The sequence below is a fragment of the Mauremys mutica genome, chromosome 1, assembly GCF_020497125.1.
Source record: "Mauremys mutica isolate MM-2020 ecotype Southern chromosome 1, ASM2049712v1, whole genome shotgun sequence".
In the NCBI taxonomy this organism is placed as follows: Eukaryota; Metazoa; Chordata; order Testudines; family Geoemydidae; genus Mauremys; species Mauremys mutica.
In genome coordinates this window covers 322025282-322049635 of record NC_059072.1, presented here as the reverse complement: position 1 = coordinate 322049635, position 24354 = coordinate 322025282, and the positions used below count along the sequence as shown (strand labels likewise).

General features: G+C 41.2%; 1 protein-coding gene across 1 annotated transcript in view; it reads right to left on the bottom strand.

The window, feature by feature from the left end:
* Positions 1–4322: 4322 nt before the first annotated feature.
* SPATA13 (spermatogenesis associated 13) overlaps positions 4323–24354 on the bottom strand; it is a 112263-nt gene continuing 92231 nt past the window's right edge. Inside the window, exons 8-13 of the mRNA XM_045017375.1 lie at positions 23867–24046; positions 21971–22203; positions 17848–17977; positions 16914–17286; positions 10696–10770; positions 4323–8656 (exon numbers count right to left, since the gene is read on the bottom strand). Of these exons, the coding sequence (XP_044873310.1) occupies positions 8475–8656; positions 10696–10770; positions 16914–17286; positions 17848–17977; positions 21971–22203; positions 23867–24046 (1173 nt within the window). The 3' untranslated portion in view covers positions 4323–8474. The remainder of the gene's footprint in view (positions 8657–10695; positions 10771–16913; positions 17287–17847; positions 17978–21970; positions 22204–23866; positions 24047–24354) is intronic.

The window sequence follows — 24354 nt, the reverse complement described above, 5'->3', positions numbered from 1 at the left end:
CAGGCCTGTCTAGAAAGGCTGCAGCCAATCTGAGTGCAGCAGGCTCAGATAAAAAGAGCTGCAGCGGCTCAGCTGCTGGTTGGGACAAGAAGGTTGAGGAAGGGATGGTAAATGGTGAAACTCCCCAGTCAAGGAGGCCTGCAAGAGACCCTGCTCAAACAGAGAAAAGATGGGGAGAACCCAAGGACTGTAACCTTAAGATAATGGGTGAAGATGACAGGAGTGAGTGGGAAGCAGCCCATGGAATGAAGCAGCAGCAACTATTATGGGAAGCATATGTGGCTGCTGTTTACAGGGTCCCTGGGTTGGGGCCTGGCATACTAGGCGGGCCTGGGTCCCTGTGGGGAAGTTGCATAAATCCTGCAAAGTGGACAAGACTTTTACCTAAAGGCCCAAGAAAGGGGCTGGAATGCAACCAGGCCCACAGATGGTGCTGAAGACCCTGGTGAGGGCTGACCTACAGTTCTGGTTGGACTCTAGTAAAAGCCTGAAAAAGGGGCTGGATTCAAAGAGCCCAAAGACCAGGCTGAAGACCCTAATAAGGGCAGATAGTTTGTTGGACTTTCCTTGCCTTGGAAAGGGGTCATCTATTTCAGATTGTGTGACTTGGCTGAAGGACTGAGCCACTGAAGATCCACCTAGTGATGCCAACAACCTACAGGGGGCGCCAGGAGCAGAAAGGTTGAAGCACCATGTGCAGCTGACAGGAAGCACTGACGAGAGGTGAGTGCCCCATCACAAACTGAAATATTTATTAGTGGCAGCATATGAATTTCCAGTCAATTGTGCTCAGCTTGCCAAATAGGAAACATCCCTAACTCTCTCTATAGAGAAGCTTTCCTTGTGGTGTGGCCCCTCAAAAAGTCAGTTTTTATTATGGGAGATTGTGTGATCTGGACACGCTTGCCCTTATAATTCTACAGGTTCTCCATTCAGCCCTAGTGTCTTCAAGGAAACATCAGGTAGAGAACTGAATTTCTAATTTTAAAAAATATGCAGGGGAAAAAAATTCAACATTTCAAACCACCTTTATGCATCACAAACAACTTTAAAAAAGGAAAAATCTAATTATTTTTCCTTGCAGGTTACATTTAACACATAGCAAATGTATATTTTCCCAGAGCTGTTTATTTCAGTCTAAATATTAAAGAAGGAAGCAAAATATTAGAGACTATATGCAAAGGTCCAAATCTTTGTCTTAAGTTACCAAGTGATGTGTGACCATGTAGCCTTTGAAATCAACTGGTACTATAATATGCATATACATGAACTTAAAGCCCCTTTCTCGTTGGTGCTTGTCCTCAACGAAGACGAACAGGAGTTGAGGGTCCTGAACACTTCACGGGATTGGGTCCTAATTTCAAGATACCTGAGAACCTAAGAGCAGGAATATGCCACTGCACACAGTTGAATTTCAAACTTCTTAGAAGACTGACTGCATTGTGTAGCTCCTATACTTCCTCAAGCTTCATTCCATTAGTTCTCTATCTATTCATATTGTGCACCTTACTGTGTATCTGAACACCTAAGATGGTGAGGAGAGAGACATTAAAGTCATATGTTTCCTCTGTAACGCAATAGCCCATTGGGACTGCCACCCGAGCAGGCTATCTGAGAAGAGAGACCTTGTAGGCTATTAATGCAGTTGGTAAAAATGCAAGAAACTACACAGTTTAGGGCCTTGATACAATCTGTTTGTTTCAATGCCACATGGGAGACCCAGGCTTTGAAAAGCCATGTAATTCTCATTTTCTGGGACAGCCAAATGGTGGAAATCAAAGGTTCAAACTTTGAGAGGAAGGGAAAGGAATTTGCAAGCCCTACCATTCTGCCAACACAAAAGCAGGTCAGAATATTTTTGACATGAAATTTCTGTGACATACCGTATTTTTCCGTGTATAAGACGCCCCCATGTATAAGACGACCCCCACTTTTCAAACCCAAAATTCAGAAATCAATATTTTAAACATAAAACAGAACACATTTTTATTTAGTACGGTAATTAGGCAACATTTACGTACCAGTACTATGATATTATGCATCACACTTAGCTTTGAGCAAATCACTTTATTCAGCCTCTATTGCATCACTGCTTTCTTCTTTATCACTTTTAGTTTCGAACATATCAGTTTCTTCAACTTCTATTGCATCACTGCTGTCTACTGAGTCACTGTCTATATATATGAGATCATCCTCAGTTCCGTCCATGGCATTGCTGATTCCACATTTCTTGAAGGACTTCACAATCACCTTTTGTTTGACGCCATACCATGAGTTTAGAACCCAATTGCTAACCTAGGGCAGCATGGCTGCTTTTTTGTTTGTTTGTTTTGCTGCTCTGGCTGCCCTGTAGGGGATGGAGGAAGGGAGCGCCCTGCAGCAAACTCCGCAGGGCAGCCCGTGTCCTTCCCTCCCTGCCAACTGGAGCAGCGTGGAGCCCTCCCGCAGGCGTCACGGCGATGGGGCCGCGAGGTGAGCGCCCCGCTGAAGTGCTGGCCGCCCCCCTTCTGTCTCTCCCCCTCCGCTCCCTCCCCTTCCCCCACACTAGACCAGGCGCGCACTCTGCAGCACAGGGAATCCCCTGGCTCCTGCCGCCCTGAAGGGGTTTTTTGTTTTGTTTTTTTCCTGCTTTGCCAGCTGCGCCATATCCCCACCCCCCGACTTTGCCACTACAGCCGCGCTATGTTTTTGTTTTGTTTTGTTCCCCCCCCGCCGGCTTTGCCGCGCTGCAGGGGGTTTTTTTTCCCCACCTGCTTTGCCGCTCCAGCCATGCTGGGATTTTTTGTCCTCCCCACCCCACCCCACCCCACCCCGCTTTACCGCTCCGGCTGTGCTGCAGGGTTTTTTTTCCCTGCTTTGCCGTTTTTTTGTTCCCCCACCCTGCTTTGCTGCTCTGGCCACGCTGTGTGTTTTTGGTTTTTTTTTTTCCCTGCTTTTCCGCTCCGGCGTGCCCCCCACCACCACTTTTTTTTTTTTTTGCTTGAGGCGGCAAAAAAGCCAGAGCCGGCCCTGGATTGGAGGAAGCCTGTTTGCAGAAACAAGGTATGGGCAGTTTCGCAACCGCGCGGTTCTCTCCTCAGCTTACTTCCGTGTATAAGACGACCCTCAATTTTTAGTCTAACGATTTTAGAAAAAAGTATGGTCTTATACACGGAAAAATACAGTATGCTCTTTCAAAGACAAACCATTTTGTGGTGATTTAGTCAAAAAGAGGTTTGGGGTTTTTTTGTTCTGAGGCAGAGAGACTCTCCCTCCACTCTGTAGCCTGATGGCTAGGGATGTGGGACTTAAGTCCTGTCAGGGACCATGGGTCTTGCACTCTGGCCCACAGGGTTCTTAGGAGTTAGGCAGTCCCAACCTGCCATCCTGGGACCTGCTAAGGGCTGCTAGAGTAACAGAGCTGAACTCTAGTAGGGGACTGCAGTCCTATGCTCTGATTGGTAGAAGCCTGGGGGTCTGGATTGGTCCCCAGTCTAAATTTAACCCAAACACAGGAACAAAAAGTTGTCCATGCAACTGTGTTCTGCCTGCTCAGGGCTGCTTCTCTTGCAATACCTTCCTGCTGCTAATCTCCTGGTAACCTGACCCTGCCTGCCCCGTAACACCTGACTCCCATTTTGCCCTCTGACCTGGTATATGACCTGGCCTGACTCCGAAATCCTGCTCCAACCACTATATCAGACTGCCAAAATTCCAGTTGTGACAAGACCCTTCTGCGCCTGAAGCAGAGCAATCTGGGATGAAAAACTCTGCTCTGAATCAGGCACAGCAGGGATTTGAACCTGGGTCTCCTACATCTCTACCCACTGTCCAGCCGACAGCATGTATGTGCATGTGCACACCTCCCCTGACATAATTCCATTTTAGAAAAAATGTTCAAAATTTTGTTTTTATTCCCATGTGGAAGGGACCATTTTGAACCCCCCAAAATTGCTGCAAAATGGAATTATCCTCTGTTCAGCACCAATTTCATTAGTGCCAGAAAATGCTACACTTATATTTACTTCCAAGGGGTATTGATGGGTACTGTCCGTCAGATGAAAGGCAGCAAGGAGCAATGATGGTAGAGACACACAGTTTGGGCAAAACCAGGTTTAAAATCTTTTCTTAATGATGAGGAGTTAAACTCTGGAGTCAAACTTAAGTGGTTTTGTTTAAAATTAGTCCAGGCTATCCAGTGTAGGTGGGTACAATCATAAAATCAATAGATGAGAATATAGAAATATTTAACCCCTCTGTGGAAAGATAGAGGGAAAAAAACAGCCAGCAACATTTTTTAAAACTGCACAATATAATTTTATAAGACAAACTGCTGAGGAATATCAGTTTTGTCCATTATTTAATTAAAACATACAGTAAGAACAAAATAATGCAAATGTAGGTTTGTACTCATTTCCAGAAAATAGATTCATTTTGACAAACCACGTATTAAGAGGAAATAAATCTTGCAACACACTGATTACTTCAGAACAAGTCACCGCAGTCCTATACATTGTACTTTAGCTGTCAACAGCCAATTCATCTGTTTTGTAGCCATGACACTTGATTTACGTGTAACAGCACACAGATGGTAAGATGCACAAAGCATGTACATAAGATAAAACGTTACAAAAACATTTGTCAAGTAAAATACATATGCAAGTCATCTCTAATATTTACAACAAAAGTCTTAAATTACAAGATCATTCAGAAGGCATCTCGTAAATACAAATGCCACAGACATAGAAAAAGAAAGGCAGTCAATGAAAGGTTATGGCGAAGAACCTTTGGCTCCCAAACTCCAAGTTATGATCATTTAAAAAATAACTAAATGTGGAATATTCGTGTATTCTATCTTCAAACTCCTTCACTGCTTTTCACTGTTAAAAATCAATGTGAAATTCAGCATGGCAAAAGCCACTTGTAAAACAAATTTATTTTATAGTAAGATCAAAACTCTTAGATGCAGTTACGTTTTGGCATTATCCTAACCCAAAGGAAACACATTCAAGGAAGATTGTTTTAATGCTTTTCAAGCATAAAAGTCTGAGGTTATCTGCTCAATAGGTAATAAGGAAGGCTCTCCCCAGCCTGTGCTTTACCTACATGAGGCACAGCTGTGCTTAATTGTTTCATTAGAACATGAAATAACTTAAAGCAAAGAAAAATAGGATGACATTAGTAGCTATTGAATTCTGATTTTTCTATTGATATGCACATGAAAAGCCATTTCATCAGGAGTCAGACAATGACAAGGTTCTTTTCAAGGTAGATTTTGATAAACTACTACCCATCATATTTAATTTGAAACTGTTCTCCTATGAAGACTCTACAATCATGCTGAACGTCTTGGTTAATAGGTTCTTTGATTGTTGGATAATGTAACTGAGTGTTTAACTATGATATCTTCGAAACCCTGGAGTCTCCCTTTGGCCCATTTTGTGTCATCCTGCCATCAAATGAGTACAGTCTTAGACCATGGATGAATAAATTAATGTACATAATGTACATGTGCCAATAAAATGTACATAAACATGACTTATTGATATCTCTTTTTCCCACCTGGTGCAAGATTAGGCTGCATGGAAAGACACACAGAAGATGATAAATAAACCAGATGCATATGCAATATACTGTACATAAAACCTATCCTGAATAATCTGCATCATGAAATGCTTTGCCTTGCATCTCGTTGAAATGAATGAGGTTCTCCTGAAGAAAGGAACTCATGCATCCAAAAGCACATTCAAACCTTTGCCTTCATTTCCAAGGCTAAGCACCACTATGCAAAGAAGAGTCTTTGTAGGTACTCACATGCCAGTAAGTACATTCAGAAATCAAATTTGCTTTCCAGTATTGCCACAGGAACTAGCTTTTTGGAGTGGAATAGATTTTATCTAAGACAAGTGTGTAACCATGGATGTGCCTCTCAAACTTTTTAGGCTCATGTCAGCATGCATAGAAAGCTGACGGGATGGAGGAACAGCTGGGTGTACAGTGCAGCCCAGAAGTCTTTTCCTGTGTCTAGGGCAAAACTTTCCAAATGTGCGTGGTGAAGCTAGGACTTAAACATCTGCATGCCTACTGCATGCGCATAACTTGCACTCGTACAGCAGAACTGGGCAACTGTGCAGACAAATGGCTACTGAGAAATACAACATGGCTACCCATTTTAGTGGGAGCACAAGTTTAGGTGCCTTCATTTGGAAATACAGTCCTTATACTTACACTGAACATTCAGAATTATCTTTAAAAAATCTGAAAGGAGGTGGCTTATATTACATAGACATTAAAAAAAATACCCTCAAAACACCCAGCAAGTTGTTTCGTTGGCTTTCCCGCACACTTTTTTTTTTTCAAATTGGATCATTGCGTAGAAAAAAAAATGCCTGTAATAATTTGATCTGCCATGAAGCAGTTCTCAAACATATCAGGTTTTCACTCCATTAATAAATAGGAAAAAAGCACAAGCACTAAGGTTTACCACACACTGGACAATTCAGTTCAGCATCAGCAGATCTTCTCAGTTATTGATAAGCTACGTACAGAAGGCATTTCAAACGTACTGTTCCCAAAATGCATCACTTAAAGTTAAAACCACTTGTTAGTAAAAGGTCATGTATATATCCATCGAAAATTGAAGTGTAAGTATTTTTCTAACACATCTATTGACAAACATTTATTGGTGTGCATCCTTAGTGAGCTTGTTCATGCTTTGTAGAAGCTACCACAGTTATTAAATTATTTTACACTCCAACTTTTGGACTCTACAAGACTGGCTACAAGTAAAAATAGAAACAGTTACAACATCAGAGTTTAAAATAAGGCTTTTTACATTGTCGATAAGATGCCTGCCCATTAACCTATTATTTGTTCTTCACATATTTTTACACATTCATGGCAAATAAGATTTTGTTCATTTGTCAACGAACACTCCTGAAATTGCCTTTATTATTAGATAATGCCCCTAATCAGCAGCATAGGAATCTTGTAATTTGAAATAAATCCTTTACAAACCAGTGCTGAAACCTATGGAGTCTCTCCTCCATACTTTTTAATAACTCTCATTAGCATTAATGAGAACTACACATGACCAGTAAGAAAAATGATCAGTACTGCCAGTTCCAAGATCCTATTTTCTCATACTGGATTTTTTTTAAAGGTATTCTTTCAAACCAACTTCATGTCACAAGCAAAGCAAAATAGGGCAGTGCAAACTATTTACTACAGATCCTGGCCCGAGCTGACCTTAGCACAAAAAAAGGTCATCCTTCTCCAAGAGAAACTGATGGTTCTCAATCAACACCCATTTCTGATTCCACCAATGTCTTTAGTCCATACTGGTGCATTTTCTCTTTAACATTTTGAAGTAATAAAAACCCACTGTCACTTGACTGATGTGTAAGAGGCTCAGAATCAAAGATAGCTTCAGGAACTTGATGGAAACTTTTGTTACAGTTCATACACTTTAACTGGAAAGTTGTATGTGGATGGAATTTAGAGTGTGAATTATATAACCAACGCTATCTAGTGCCAGCAGTCTCTCATGATTCCTTAACTTTGCATTTTTGTATGTTCACATTATCTTCATTTGACTAAAAAAACAAAACACTTCAGTTTTTATACTGAAACACAGGCATACTGGAATTGCAGAGAAGAGTGTCACAGGATAGGGGATGAGGGCAAGAAATGAAATGTATATGGAAGTGAATACAAGAATGCAGTATGGTACCTTGGTTGGAAAGAATCATTTGGTGGGTCCTTCCTCTTTCCAGTCCTTGTATGCACTAAATACATAAACCCTTGCAGTCTTTTTTGTTCGTTTTTCTGTAATATGGAGTCAAAAAATTTCTCTGTTCTAACCTAGAAGATAAGGCCTTGCGGGACTTCCTATTGCCATTTGGCAAATGTAAAGAAACATTGAAAAAGATAGGAAGTGTTGAGGTCCACTAGTTTCTGCATGCACATCAAGTTAAATCAGGTGGGATTCACTCACCTGATCCTGATGCATGACCCCTGCTCAATGATCCAAAGGAAGAGAAAAATCTCCTCAAGTCCCTTGCCAATATGCCCTGAGGGAAGAATTCCTTCCTAATCCTAAATTTGGCCATCAATTCACTATTAAGAAAAATGAAATGTTCAAATGACCCCACCATTAATGTAGTGCGACTAAAAAGAGAGATTAGATGCTGCTACTATAGAATAACAGCAATTTGCCTTCGTCACCAAGTGATGTGCTCCTCATTAGCAATGCTTATTGATGCATGTCAACATTTACTTCAGAACCATCTGGATTCTTCATCATAGAACCTTATGAACTTCATTTTCCTTCTAGACAAAAGTGATGTTTTTGGCTCAGGCAGAGCCTATGTCTTTCCCTCCAATAGAGAGGATGTATGGTTTTCCAACTCAAACATGTTCAACTGCGTCCCAAAGGTTCCTCTCAGGAAGACATCTCTCCTTCAGCCAACGTCCTTCCAATGACTTTAGCCCTCTCATTTCTTGAATGGGGTAAGTTTGTTGAAGGTGTGCCAGAAAAGGGATGGCTTTCGTTTGGGTTCTGCCAGGGCAAAGACCTGCTGCTGTGGAATGCTGGTGGGCACAGTGATGTGGCGTTGATGAATAGGATGTAAACTCTGGTGTGGAGGAGGCATGGGACATCCATTATAACTGATACCTGCAGAAGGAAAAAATGAAGTATGTGTGAGACAAATGACAAAGTAATCAACCCCGAGAAAATGCACAGAGCATATGGGCCAAATGCAGCTCTCACTGAAGTCTGAAACTTGCCATCATAGTCAATAGGAGTAGGTCAGATCTTATCACATCTGACTTTCCACTTTTCTATTTTGGTCTTAATTTTGATTGGTTAAAAACACAAATAATTGTATGGCCTCAAATAACTTTACAGTATTGTCCAGAAAATCAGCAGTAGTTTCACAAAACCAGACAACATGTGCAGGAGCATTGTGCTTTTAAGAGGAAAGATGGTTAATGTAGCAGACACTTTGACTTTTTAAGCAATAGCTGGGTAAGATTATGTAAAATGTTCTTACTGGTGAAGAAAAGGTACCTTAGAGGGGGAAATAGTTTTCCAAGGTAATGCTCTCTGACTTTGACATTTGCGTATTGAGATCACAATCTCCTGATCAATATTTTACAGCCATTGCCCTGAAAATCTGGCCCAATTTGTAACATGCCATTCATTCATATATACTGAGTGATAGATATGTTTACATATTAATATGCACATAAGAATCTCTCAACTGCAGATCAAAATTTTGACATTGATGCATCTGAACAAAGACAAAAGTCATGACTCTTCCAATCTTTCAGGAAAGCACCCCAACAAACTGCCCACTCAGACCCAGTCTGACTCCCAGCTGCTCAACTCATCCACTCAACCCATCAAAAAGTGATCCAAATCTCTCTCTCACACACACAAAACCATTTAGAATTTTATTTTGAATACAACAAAATCTCATTCCAAATAATATTTTAAATCAACAGTGTTGAATTCTAGAGAGAACTTGGGTGGAAGGGTCTGAACATGGGAATGGAACCAGGGAGCCCTGAGTTTCTAATCACATCTAAACCACTGACACCCTCTGTACCTTTAGGCAAATCACTCAACTTCTCTGTTCAGGTCTTCTTTTAGGTGGGGCTAATACTAATTTGCCTATCTGAAGGTGTTTGTGAGGATTATTTAGTAAATAGTTTATAAAGGGCTTTGAAGTTGAAATACATGCTAAATAATATCACTTTAGAAAGTCTAACCCCAAAAGAGATTTGCAAAGGATCAAAGAGAATGACTATATTTGAATATGTAAGCAGAGTCTGAATGAGCTCTCCCTTGACATCTAGCGATGAGCTATGGAAGAGGACTTCAGGAGCCGATCTCGTTTGCATGGGCACACCCACCTGGCCTAGGTGCTTAGCATGATGAGATTGCTTGCCCAAATGGTCACTTTTGGCATTGTGGGATCCCCAGTCTCCTTGTTATTGGGGCAGGAGTAATAAAGGGTTGTTATCCCTATGTGAATGAAGGGCAGGAGAACTGCACTTGGCATTTCCCAATTGAGGGACTCACCCTCAACTAAACAGCACTCGCTAGGCAGGGGACATGGGTTCCAAAGCCCAGTGAGTTAAGAGAGGATGGGAACAGGTACTTGTCCCTCATTGTGTGGGCCTTGCCTAAGGGTCCCAGACACCATTGGACTCTTCCTCTCTCTACTGTGTAATAACAGAGCTAATTTAAACTCAATTGAGAGTCTTGTTAGATGCTGCAGAGCTGAAATCACTGATACCTGGGTCTAAGTATTAGACCTGCTTTGGGACAGTCTCTGATGTAAGGGTCTTTCGCTCATGGTTGATGTTTATGAGCCCTGTTTGGGATGTTTCCCCAAATTAATGCCAAGTTACCTCCCTCCTTTTATTAAAAACGTTTTTTGCTACACTCAGACTCTGCTTGTGAGAGGGGAAGTATTGCCTCTTAGAGGCGTCCCAGGATGATGTGTAATTGTCCCAGGTCACGGGTGGGGGCTCAAGCCGGTTCTTTGTTGTATTGTTGAAAAGGAACCCCTCGATACTGAACCCGGCCCTTGTTGCTGCCTACTCTGACCCTAACAGAAGGGTTACAAATATCTCCCATCATAAGTTCAATACTGAAAAAAAAAATGATATATTTAAAACTTACAATAATACTTAAATACTCACCTTTAATTTTTCCATGCCTTGATTTTCTGGCATTTTGCATGGCTTGTTTCTTTTGATTTTCTGAGATTTCCATTCCTGGATTTTAAAGTACATGAGGGTCTCAGTATTAAGATATTTTATCTGCTATTTGATCATAGTAAATGAAAAAACATGTGAGCAAACACTATTTTAAAATGATACTTTAATGATTTTTAAATAATTCTTAATAGTAATGTACCATATGTTTTTGAGAAATACAGGTCCAGATTTTACTGTTTCACCAGTTTAACTCTGGCATTTCATTGGCATAACTGGGATACTAATTTGGCCCTTTGAGCACAAATTGATGCCAACCTGTGCTGAAATAATTATCTCCAGCTGGTGGTCATTGGGGATCTGACTAGCTACTTGTCATTTTACAACTCTCACAGCTAAATTAGCGATGACAAAGCAAACTAACACCTAGGAAGATTATGTGGATATTGTGGATCCACAAACCAGTTATTGGATTGCTAGGAGAGATAAATATGAGGCTTGATTCTCTTCTCACTCACACTGGGGTAAACCTGGGATAACTAAATTAAGTCATTGGAGTTATACTGGTGTAAAGCTGGTAAGAGAAAAGCAAGGTCACAGTATGTATAGACATAATCCTGCTTGTATTCTGTAAAAGAAAACTGAACCCATTTTCCTCAGACCAACACTCCAATATTTGCTGTTCCTGTGTTTACTGTATTTGTGTTATGCATTTTATCTATGTTGATCCAAATTTAATAAAAATATATATTTTAAAAGCTGAAAAGCTCCCCTAAGAATATGAATGAATTTCAAACTACGTCACTGTTAAACTGGCATTTTACAAAACGTAATGTCTTCAGTTTGAACAAACCAGGTGGTGTTTTCTTTTAACGATGAGCTTGTAGCCTTCTTTGGTGTGTGTTATGCATGTCAGTGTATTGAGGGATATTAAACACACTTACTTACATGGTCAGTGTCATGTTCCATGGTCTAACCTAACAATTTACTGTAATGTACTAGTGTTAAGTGTCTGAGGGATTTCAGTGTGGCTGAGAGAGGCTGGCTCCCAGAGAGGACAGGCACCTGCTCTTAGTGTATCTAGAGGAATTTTGCCTTACATCTAATGGACTATGTTTTTGGAGTTCAAGTACTGATGTTCTAGTCCCATCTCCCTATGTGTGAGATTCATCTAGTAACTGTGCGTGTTGTTTGCAGCATATGAACGTGTTATATTAGCACAACTAAAAAGGTGTGTGTGGTGCTTCTTGTTCCATTCACATATATACAATGGACTGCAAAGTGCTGCAACCCAAAGCTAGGCGGCCCAACAAAGCAGCCACTTGGATTCCATTCTGCTCTTCATTCACACTTTTCAATCCCCTGCACTTTCTGGTCTGTATTCATGGAGGAGTTACATCCCTCAGGCGACTGTTTTTAATATAATCTGACCATACTCTTTCAGTTACTGGTTATTCCTTTTATTTCATTTGTAATTATTCAATTCTTTTTTCTCTTCCTGGAGACAAAAAAGCAGCCAAAGAAATCAAAAAGTTGCAGTAGCAGGAAGCAGACTGTTTTCTTAGATCTACTATTAGTGGTTTTGGAGAAAGAGCTGCTGGTTGTGGCCCATCCCAGCATGCACTCATAATAGCTGAGAAGAGTTGAATATGGTTTGGGAGGCTCTGACCTCTACTGAAATGTCTTTGAAAACAGAACTAGTCATTCAAGCTTCAGAATTTCAAGAGTGATTTATTTGTTCCTTGAATAGTTAAATTAGAGACTTCATCTGAATTCCAGCATGATAAATTACAAAAATCAAACAAGATGTTTGAAGTTGAAAATACCAGAGGTATTCACTGGCTTTGGCTAAAGGATAGTGTTCAACTATGCCAAAAAAGTGAAATTTTAGAAAATAAACTCTCCTGGGTAATGGAGAAGAGATCCAAGCCATAGAGACTTACGAGGACATATCAACATAAATAAAGTGGGTTTGGACATTAAATTTGAATCATCCCTTCTATAGCATAAGCTACCTATATAACATGGGATACTACTAGGTCTGAACCATAGGCGCTGGAACGGGGCGGCCAGGTGGCATGGCCCCATCACTTTTAAAAGTGGGAGGGCTACAAGCCTCCCACTTTTTACCGGCCTTAAGGGCAAGTGATGGGGGGTGGGACCTTGGGGGTAAGAGGCAGGGCCATGTTTTGGGCGCTGGTAATTCCTCTAACTTCTAAGGTGCTTCTGATGCTCCTGGTCTGAACAAGCATCTGAAATGTCTGATAAAGGATATTTTACAGCAGCCTACATTTCATACATACATGAAATTATAGAAAATGCATTTTCTTACTATCCTGTTTTTGTTTGCAGCAGGTTTAAAACAAATAAAAGGAAGTTCTTCTTCACGCAGCGCACAGTCAACTTGTGGAACTCCTTACCTGAGGAGGTTGTGAAGGCTAGGACTATAACAGCATTTAAAAGGGAACTGGATAAATTTATGGTGGTTAAGTCCATAAATGGCTATTAGCCAGGATGGGTAAGGAATGGTGTCCCTAGCCTCTGTTTGTCAGAGGATGGAGATGGATGGCAGGAGAGAGATCACTTGATCATTGCCTGTTAGGTTCACTCCCTCTGGGGCACCTGGCATTGGCCACTGTTGGTAGACAGGATACTGGGCTAGATGGACCTTTGGTCTGACCCGGTATGGCTGTTCTTATGTTCTTATGTTATGAACAAACAACACTAATTAATGTTTGTATAATGTTTTGTAGATATAAAGCCCTAACTTGCACTCCTTGCATTGAACACAATGGAAATGTTGAGACTCCAAGATATGCATGATCAAGCCCTTTATAAATGCTAAGTTATTATTATCATCATCATTATAGTGCCCACTGCCAGTTTAGTCATGAGATTATACATTCAAATATAAGATGTAAAATAAAAAAAAATCAGGGATTTGGCTGCTGCAACTTTCCTTAGAATAGTATTCCTCAATCTTATCGGTCTCAGGCCTTTTTATGTGGCTATTTTTGTTGCAATATTACTTTTGGGGGAAGGTTTAGCACCCAATCACCCATGTGTTTTCTTGTAGGAAGGTTCCAAACCTTCTCTCCCACCATATGAGTTTTGATAAACTGTACATAGCTCTGCCAGCAGCAGAAGGCGCCAGCAGCAGCAGGTACCAGTACTGTCTGGGTCCACTGGTATGCACTTCAAAATCCTCTAAATGTGTAGTATTTGGGCTGAGAAGGTGGGTGAAATAATAACTCTTATTGGACTAACTTCTGCTTGGTGAGAGACAAGCTCTCGAAAGCTTATTTGTTTTTTACCCAACAGAAGTTGGTCCAATAAAAGATTACTTCACCCGCCTTGTTTCTCTAATATTCTGGGACTGACACAGCTACTGCCTAGAAATTTGGGCTGTCCTGCATACTCTCTTGGTTCCATTTTTGTGGAACCCCCAGAAAGGAACTGCTATAATTGTAAAGAGCTCAGATCCTGGCTCACAAAGCTAAAGTGAGGGAGCTAACTGAACCTTGGAAAGTTCCAAAGATGAACTAAGATTAGCTGTTGCTCTCCTTTTGCCCAGTCCAATTCACAAATCCCCAACTGCAAAGTGGCCAGTCATCAGGTTTAATGGAGCTACGGCCCATCAAGAATTTGGAAATTAAGTAGGGGCTGGGGTAGAGTGGGGATGTTGTATCCTTGATGTGACAGTCTATTCACTATTAGTCCCTCTCATTTTTTGGACAGCTTGAGGTAGTTTGAGTCGTTTTGTTGTGATAAATGGGATAGCTTGTATATTAGTTCCCAAATGCACTACACTGTTCTTCTATTTCCCAGTCAGCCATCCTGCCCCAATGCACATGTTCTTTTAGAGCGCCGCTGGGCTAATATTCAGTAGTCTGGAGATGGGCCCAATAGTGATAAGTGTATGCATGGGCAGTGTGTGTACTCCATGTAGAAGCCACTTCCGAAAACAACGGCTGGGGTGCCCAACAGGAGTCTAGGCTCCCAGTGCACTGCAGAGCAAGGGAGAATAGGGAAACTAATTTGCAAGTAGTTTGTTTAGTTGTCTCAGCTCCATCATTTATTTTGGGTACCAGCTACCCTTGGCTACTTGTAACGTATCGTCTATGGGGGAAAGTTAAGGCTGATGTTGGAATATTAGCTGGTAATTTCTTAACTTTTTCTTTCATTATGTGGTTGTGTGTGTGTGTGTGTGTGTGTGTGTGTGTGTGTGTGTGTGTGTGTGTGTGTGTGTGTGTGTGTGTAAGGGGGTTGTTTTTGTTGTTGAATGACAACTGATCGCTCATGACATTTATTTTCATGAATAAGGAGAAGGATAACTTTAGAGCCATAAACTATTGAGCTTCTCAGCAGGAGAGAAAATAATGGCCTAACAGAGAACAGCCACTACCTATAATATATACATAAGAGGCCTGATTCTTGTTTCAATTACACCAGTGTCAATCAAGAGGAAGTCCATTAAAGTCAATGGGGTTACACTGGTGTGAGAGCAGAATCGGCCTCGGCGTACATAGGGATTGCTCCTATTTTATGGGTGGCTTGGGAATATGAGGCTCTTAATCATGTTAAAGTTTTAATAACTTGTGAGTTATGTCATCCAGGATATCATATTCAGAGCACTTTGGATTTTAATTTGCTGTCATTTAGAGCCATTTCAGTCCTGAAGAATGTTACTTATGAGTTATCCCAACTCTCCCCCTTAAAGATAAATGCCATAACAGAGAGCAGCCATCATACATTACACACACACACTGGGATTTTTTCCCTCCCACCATTGCCTTAGGAAGGTACAAATCAGTTTTATGTTTCCTATCACTACTGTCCTCTTATGTCTCTGTTTTCTCAGTGCAATTCTGCTGAATCTTTTACCATTGATTTTATTAAACTGAAGTGGTCATGCCCAGTATCAAACTGTGAAACAAGCATAATTTTAAATTAAAATCCCAAATGCGCACACACACAGGATACATTTTGGCCCAAAGCTGGCCCTAGGATTTGCAAGGCCCTATCCAATGTCAGACATGCAGGATTCTACCCATTCCTCATCTCACTTATGATTAGGCCTTTCCTCCTCTATAACTTGGCTGAGTGCTGCTATACTACATAGGTTGCACAGACCTAAGGATACTACTGCCTGGCTTTGTAACAAAATGTTCTTTAGAAAAGTGGCTGCCAACCACTAGTTCACATATAAGGTGTAGTCCATGCTAGACAGTTAGATCAACCTAGCTACATAGCTCCGGGATATGAAAAATCCACACTCCTGAGTGACGCAGTTATGCCAGCCTAACCCCGGGTGCAGACAGTGCTAGGACAATGGAAGAATTCTTGCATCAATCTAGCTATCACTTCTCAGGAAGGTGGATTACCTACGCCAATGGGAGAACCCCTCCTGTCAGCACAGGCAGCGCCTCCACTGAAGTGCTGCAGCAGTGCAGCTGCAGTGCTGTTGCTGTAGTGTTTCACCTGCAGACAAACCCTCGGTACTGGTATGTCAGGTTACTGTTACTGGCACTCTAAGCTCACCCTCATGAGGCGAATTCTCTCACATCTCTGAAGCTGTGCAAGGCCCCCAATAACTCAGTAGAACTACATGAAGTTCTACTATGCAGTCAAAGGGAGCTTGAGGGATTCCACCCCATCCAATGCACTAAAGGTCAGCTACACAGGGCCTCTTGCTGCATACCTGCTCTGAGAGGACTAGCAGGAGAGCAGGGGAAGGCCGTAGAATGGGGATTAAGGAGCTACTGTTGATCTAGGGCTGCAAAAGTGGTTGTGGAGCAGTTTTACTGCTGCTCCATGACCAAATAGTGAGCATTCCTTCCCTCATCCCTGTAGACTCTCCCTCCACAAAGCTTTTCAGCAGGGGATGGATTTTTTTGCTCTCAGTGAGTAGTCTGTGCTGCAGTTAGTGCACTCATCCTGCCTTCTGCTCTCTGTGTTGTGTAAGATGTAACCCGCCACAGAGCCACAGCCACTCCAACCCCCAGTCTCAGGATCACAGAGCTGACACAACTGAATGGGAAACAACAGACACTTGCTTGTATAGCTGAAGTTTGTGTCTGGTAAACAGGCACCGCTGCCCAAAAAGGGTGAGAATCCATTCGCACAGAGCCAAAAAGGAGAGAAATCGAAACTTTGCCTTTTGATTTAACACCTCCCCCCACACTGTAAATCTTTGCACTCACCCATTTCTTTGTCTTCCTGCACTCTTCGCCTTTCATTTTCACATGCCTCCAACCACCTTTTCTTATCTTCCTGTTTTTTTGCACAAAACAAATGAACCTCTTCTGTTGCTCTATTCACAGTTTTGAAAGCATTCTTGATATTAATGTTAAAGTCTTTATCTTTGCCATCCTCAATGTCCACAAGTTCCATCTCATCCAGATCAATCCGACCTTTATAATATAACATGTCCCTTCGCAGCAGGTCCTTCTTACAAAACACAAGCTGATGGTCAAAAAGGAAAAAAATCCTCTGCTGGCTTTTGCCTTGCTTTGAGATTTTGGTCAGTTCGCCCGAGTGGATCAGTTCTGAGCTTCTGGCTAAAACATCCTGCCCCTAAAATATATAGAAGTGTATGTGTAATAAATAAATACACAGTTTTAAGTGATCATATTACTAATTATTATTTTTGTAGCATTTGGACACACGACAGACAGAACTGTACTTCTGTTTCAATAAACTTTTTAAAAATCTATAAATATAAGAGGTAGATCAAGCTGCATTCACCAAAAATATGGGTTTGATTCTGCTCTCAGTTTCGCCAGTGCAAACCAGGCGCAACTTCATTGAAGTCAATGGAGTTACCTGAATGTAAAACTATCAAGAAATCAGAATCGGATAAAATGGTCCCAACCTAAAAAAAAAATACATTTTGTTCTCTTTCAACATGTCTTTGTAATCTCAAAGATACAAACGCGTGTTATAACTGTTGCTCTTTCTGAGTAAGACATAGGATAATCAGTAATAGAGTCATTGCAAATGAATCAACTCAACTTTTAACTGACCAAGGACCACATGAAATGTATTCACCACCATAGAAAAAAAGATGCCCCCCAGAAGTCATTTAAGTACATTTTAATATTAAATATTTCATGAAAATGGAAGAATGATACCTACCTCCCAATCAACAATAGATACTTGCCAGCGTGCAATCTTGTCTATGCTTTCCAGCCTTCGTTTGCGCTCATTGATGAGGCATGCTACATTCTTCATGGCCTCATACGCTGCCTGTATATTGTTATAATCACTGTAAAGAGGAAGCAGATTTCAAACACATTATATGCACTGGATATAACACATCAACACAGTTTAACTGACTGTCTGAAGCATGATTCTCTACAGTATCAACTTATCCCCCTAACCAAAGTTCTTAAACCTGAAGGACCTGATTCCCCACTACCTTGCATCTTGTATAGTAATTTACACAATTCTATGCTACCCTATCACCCACTTTGCCCAGGTGTAAATTACTACACACAGGGCAAGGAGGAGGAGAATCAAACCTAAGTTGTGATATCCAGGCTCCATTGAAATCAATGGTACCACTCCCATCGACTTCAATGGGGACATGGTTTCACCCAAAGAGTTTATTTATAACAGGAATCCAGTTGTGTAAAACAATGTTCTCTTTAATAATTTATTTCTAGATTATATTTTTCTCTCCCTCCACCCCAATAGCTGGGAGTGAGGCATGGGACTGGGGTGACTTGATAAGGGGGGCACAGCTTAGTGTCCCAGCTGCTTAGCTGCAATGTTATAGGTGGTGAGAGGAATGTCCTCTTCTGCCTTGTACAAGGATTCTTCTTAGAAATGCCAATGAAAGGATCCAGAGGATGAGGAGTTACTGAAATCTACTTAACTGTTGTGAGTTAAGGTGGTCATGAGCACAAAGAAGGAGAAATAAAAGGAGGCGGGATTGATTCTTATTCTTCTTCCGTATGGCTTGGGTAGATAGATATAAATTTGTAGTTGTTGCTAAGTTTGATAGCCAGTACATTGCCGCAGCAGTGAGCTGGTAGAATGTCCTTCAGGCCCCCGGCAAAAGAACAAAGGGGACATTCAGATATGATGTGCTCTATCGTTTGTACCTGGTGACCACAGGTGTATACCTCATTTTCCACTTAAAGAGAGTTTGTCCACATCTCCCATGAGATGTCCTGATTCAATTCAATCTGCACCAGTCTTTCCTACATAAATCAAAACCCGGTGGTTCCTCAAGAGGATCAACGATGAGCTGTTTGTTCTGAGTGGGCAAAGTGCTTCATGTGACTCTCCATTGAGCCTCAGCATCAAAGTTGGGGGTAAGGATCTTCATACGGTTCCATAGAGGGTTGTAGGATTTTAATCTTGTCTTTGGCGGGTTCTGCAGGTCATGGTGCAGTGGGATCCTTGTATTTGCATTGACATGATTAAGAAAGCGAGATGTCTGAGCAGCTCTTCTTATCTGTGAACGCTGATGTGCGATAGGACCGGGAACCAGTCAACTGGAGTAGATTTGAGCATCCCTGACACTATGCCCATAGCATTATTGAGCTGAGTGTCAAGGAGTTTAGTGTGACTACTGTGACACCACACTGGTGCACAATATTCAGCTGCAGAATATTCCAAGGCAATTGCGTCTGATGAAGTGGGTATTCACCCACGAAAGTTTATGCTCCAATATGTCTGTTAGTCTATAAGGTGCCACAGGACTCTTTGTCAGTTTCTACAAGGAAATTGTTGCAGTTCATAAGGTCCGTGGACAGGAGCCCCATGATGTTCTGGCTAATTTTCTGATAAGCGCGACACAAGACCTGACCTTATCGCGGGTGTTCTCAAGGTGTTGTCGAAAGGTCAAACTCCAGTCCAGTGTAACGCCAAGATACTTTGGATTAGCTTCATGGCTGATGCTCTCACTGCAGAACTGCACATCAAGTTTGGTATTAGCCATTTTATTGTTCAGATGGAAAGCAGTTTCCATGTTTGTTTTTTTTATTAGGCCTAAATTTCCAGCATTGGAAATAATCAGCCATTCTGCTAAGATCTCAGGTTAGGGTGCAGCTGATGGTGTGGAGGCTTGTGTGCTGAACAGCTAGGGAAATATCATCCGCATACATGAATTTCCTTGACTCTGTTGCTGGTATATCCACGGTGTATAAATTAAAAAGTACTGGGGCCAGGACAGAGCCCTGAGGGATGCCCGAGTTAAGAGTTCTTGGTCTACTGATCTGGCCATTAAGGTGTACCTTAAAGCAGCGATTCCCAGTCATTGCCGCCAAGAGGCAGATTGTTCATCAGCAGCACACTGTCGTATGCCAAGGATGGATCAACAAGGGCAGTTGCTGTCTTCAACTTATATTGGAATCCTGTCTCAGTGTGGCTGGTAAGTGAAGCTACTTGGTCACAGAAGTTTGGGAGGAAGATGAGAACCTTCTCATGGTGCTTCTGTTAAGTGCTGGTATTTTCTGTGCTCTGTGTTTTGTGCAAATCCACCAACATACCAATATCAATTGGCCACTAGATCGTTTTACCGACCTCCCAGTGAACATAGAGGGATTGATTAATGGCTGCTGGCAGGCTGGGCCATTGCATGTAAACAAGTATTTGAGGGGCAAGACTGAGAGCCCTGGCTTCCCCTCCACTTCTGCAGATTTCCTCACATGCTTCTGCCTTACCACCGGCACACGTCTGGACGCGTGTGTACACAATCCACCTCCCTCTCCCTATTCAAATACCCACTAGAAACTCACTTCTGCAACATCACACATAAGAAGTGAGAGTAACAGTAACAAAATCCCATTAATGTAAGGGTGGACATGCCTTATTGAGTCATCGCACAATCTCATCACTGTTTCCCTTGCCCTTCCTATCTTAGTTCCCCTCTTTTTGGTCTGTCTATGACTGTCACTTGTTGTGTAACAGGTGCCCTTACTGGCAAAGTCTGTGTCTGGTTACCACACAGGCTCTGTTAGGTCTGATAAACTGGGATCCTCATGGTGAGTTGAGAAAATGACAGCCTCAGTTCCTTTACACATTTAGTGAACAAAATTAAACAGCTCAGACCTAGGGAAGCCCCTGGCCTCTTTCCACATATTTTCTAAGTTAATTTTGTGAGGGCTCTGAAGAAATTTTGAAGGGGAAAATGGAAGGAAAAAAAAAAAGACATCAAAACAACTGATAAAAACCCAAGACAGTTGAATCATGGGCATCATCTGGAAAAATATATACTGGAGAAGGGATTACTGGGTTAAGAAAGAGTGCAGTAATAGCAAAGGAAATGGTAATTTCCTGAACTGGCTGCCAGTTAACCAAACACTGAATGAAGATCCATATACGGGTGATTGTCAGATCACTGGAAAATATTCAGTACCACCTTTGGAGGGAGTTTTGCCTGAGTAAGTTCCTATGTCCAGGGTTGTTTCCTACACTGAAGATAGTAACAATGAATGTAGATAGTCTGGGTATCTCTCATTAATATATTTTTCCACCACAAAATTACTGAGTCTTTCTATACTGCTTGTTCCCTCTTTTCCTCCCCCCACTTTGATTCACTTGTTTCTTGCAGTATCTAACTACATCATTTCATAAGAATTTTTCAGTATCCTTTTTCCCCTTGAACATATTTTTCAATGTTTAATACTATTAAACATGTTCAGTTTATGTTGTTCTTCTAAGACCATCTTCACCTCTTCTATCTCTAAGGGTGTGTTCACACAGCAAATTAAAACCTGTGGCTTGGCTGGGCTCTAGAACTGTGAGGGGTGAGAGGGAAGTCAACACAGCAATGAAACAGCCCTGCAGTCTGAGCCTGGCAAGCCTGAGTCAGCTGGTACAGGCCAGCTGCAGGTTTTTCCTTGCTGTGTAGAGAAACCCTGAGACACTTCTCTTTTCTAATTCTTCCCTTTTATCCCCTACATGTATCCCTTATTCATTTTTCCCTTGGAATCACTGGTGTTTTTTCACTCTGGTTTACAAATCTCTTCTCCTTCCTTCCTTCCTTCTCTCTCTCTCTCTCCAGATCAGTCCCCTTATAGTCAAGGGTGACCATTTAACAAGTATATTGTTTCTGAAATATTTTTTCACATAGTCCCAGGATGATAAACATATTGGGTGAAATTCTGTCCCCACTGAAGTCAGTCACAGCTTTGCCATTGATCTTAAGGAGCCAGGTTGTCATCCACTGCCTGACCAAATCTACCTTAGATTGCTTTAGCAATAAGGTAACATTATGGTCTAAGAGAGATAATTTTAATTCTCTAACCTGTGCTCTTCGGTAGTATATTTGAGTAGCTCTGCAAGCTGAAGAGGATATTTACAGATCTTCTGAACAGGTGTAAGGAGAAAGCCATCAATAGCAATGTCAATCATCTGCTGAAGCAGGCGACAGGCCTCAAAGAAGTGACGGTATTTGCCCTGTTTCATTAGGTTGGAAAGCTCAAGGCATGCACTGGGATGATTGTTACAATACTCTGAGTAGATGGCAAAACCTTCTTGCTATAAAGAAAAACCAAAGCTTTAGCTAAAACATTCATCTTAAAAAGACAAAACCAAAAATCAATATTGAAGTTACAAAACACTTCTGGTTACACTAATTAGACAGTTTGCTAAATTACACCCAAACTGAATAACAATCTATTTAGAAAATACAGAAGAATCTATTCTACAATTGGTAATAGGTGAAACTCCTGTTAATGTGGATCGCAGAGGAGTGCATTGGCCAGCAGTGCTTGCTGCTTTCTGAAATGGAAAAAAACCCAAATATTTATTTACACTAACTAGATTTGTGAATTTCAGTCATAGGGGCTTCTCTATGAACACTGAAACAGAGGCCTCCACAAAATCACGATAATCAAACTCACTTTAAGAAGGAGTTTTCTTGGAGGAGCTTTGGAAATTGGAAGTCTCCTATGGTTTTTGGTAGAGCTGAGCAAATAATAGATTTTTTGGTTTAAAATAATAATAATGATAATCTAGTTCAATTTGAACCAAACCAATTTTTAAGAGATTTTTTCATTTTGAAAAACTTGAAAAAATGTCATTTTGAGTTGAGTGAGATGTTTGAACTGACTCTAAACAAATTTTTTTTAGTTTTTCTATTCGATCATTTTTGGGTTTTCTGCCCCCTCTTTTTTTTTAAAAACTGGCCAAACTTGAAAACAAAATGCTGTTCTCAAGCAAAATGATTTGGGGGGGAGGGGTATTTTTCAGCCTGAACTATTCAGCAAATTCTATCCAAATACATGAATAGTTATTGAACCCTCCAAAGTGCCCCTCTCCCCATGTTGCCCATCCTGCAGCTGCTCCTGGGACCCTCCTGCTGGCTGTGCTGAGCAGAAGGTGGGGGAGGGAGGAGGGTGCTGATGTCAGGATGTCACCTTCCCCCCACCCCTGTACCCCAGGGCAGAAGGGACAGCCTGGCTCAGGAGGACTAGGAGCTGCTGTGGTCTGAATGGTGAGTGGCTGTCGGCTGAGTGCCTTTCTTAAAGAGACAGTGCACTGTTTCTGACATTTTCCCAGAAGCCAGCTCACACAGTGTCTCTCTCTCTCTCACACTCACACACAGAGTCTCCCAACACATACCTGTATTATTGTTGTTGTTACTTCTTGGTACTTCCTGCAATGCACATATATGCTCTGTAATTTTATTCTTTCAAAGTGTTATTTTAGTGTTTTGACTGGTCTATGCATTTCATAATTTTTATTTCTCTTACATTTAAATTTATTCTTTGAGTAGTGAGTTCTAAAATGCCTAACCTGTCCTGGCAGGAGTAATTATCCCTCTGGTAACTTTTAAAAATATATATATTATATCTAGAGTTTTTGTTTCTACTGGTGGTGCATATAGGCACATACCTCGGTGCACATAAGAAAATTTATTCTGCATATGGATGGAAAAAATTAGAGGGAACATTTTCTGTGATTGTTGGAAACAGTCCTGTTCATCTGGGACCTTGGGATCACCATAGCTATGAAAATGGAAAGACTGTTGACTTACAAGGAAAATAGGCCTACTCAAAGGGTGGAGGTGGAAAAAAGGGAGGGATTTAAAATGTTTTCATATAATCAGCACTAACTAAAGTGTCTTCTTCATGGTAGTTTAACATTTACTAATCATATTTTGTTTATTTCATAAGCAAAATGGAGTTAAATGACATACATGTTGAAGAAAGCAGGATCCTATTTCACTTAAATGAGGTTCCTCTTTGTTGTACTGTTTCTCAAGATCTTTCAGAAACTTTCTTTGGAATTTGTAAATATCTTCAATGTTTCCAAAAATGGTGTTTAACTGAGCCGTGGTGAACATTCCTGTATGTTTACGACACTGCCGAATATATCCCTGGAAAGAAAATAAGAAAACCTCTTTGTATCAAATCTGAAAGAGATCAAGAGCTTGAAAATGGAGTCTGTACTGAACAAGGCAACTCAATTTGATATTCTGTTTTCCAAGGTTAGATTTTTGTGGTGTCTGATTTCAAGGCCATATTCACTACAAAACTCAATGTACAAATTCAGATTTGTGTCTGAACAGTTATGTTACTGATTCTCCCAATCCTAATTCTGTTTCATCCTAGGGTTGATTAGTCAGGAAGCCAGATGTCAGCATTTGTATAATATCTAATACAGAGCTGCATCTTATTGTTATAA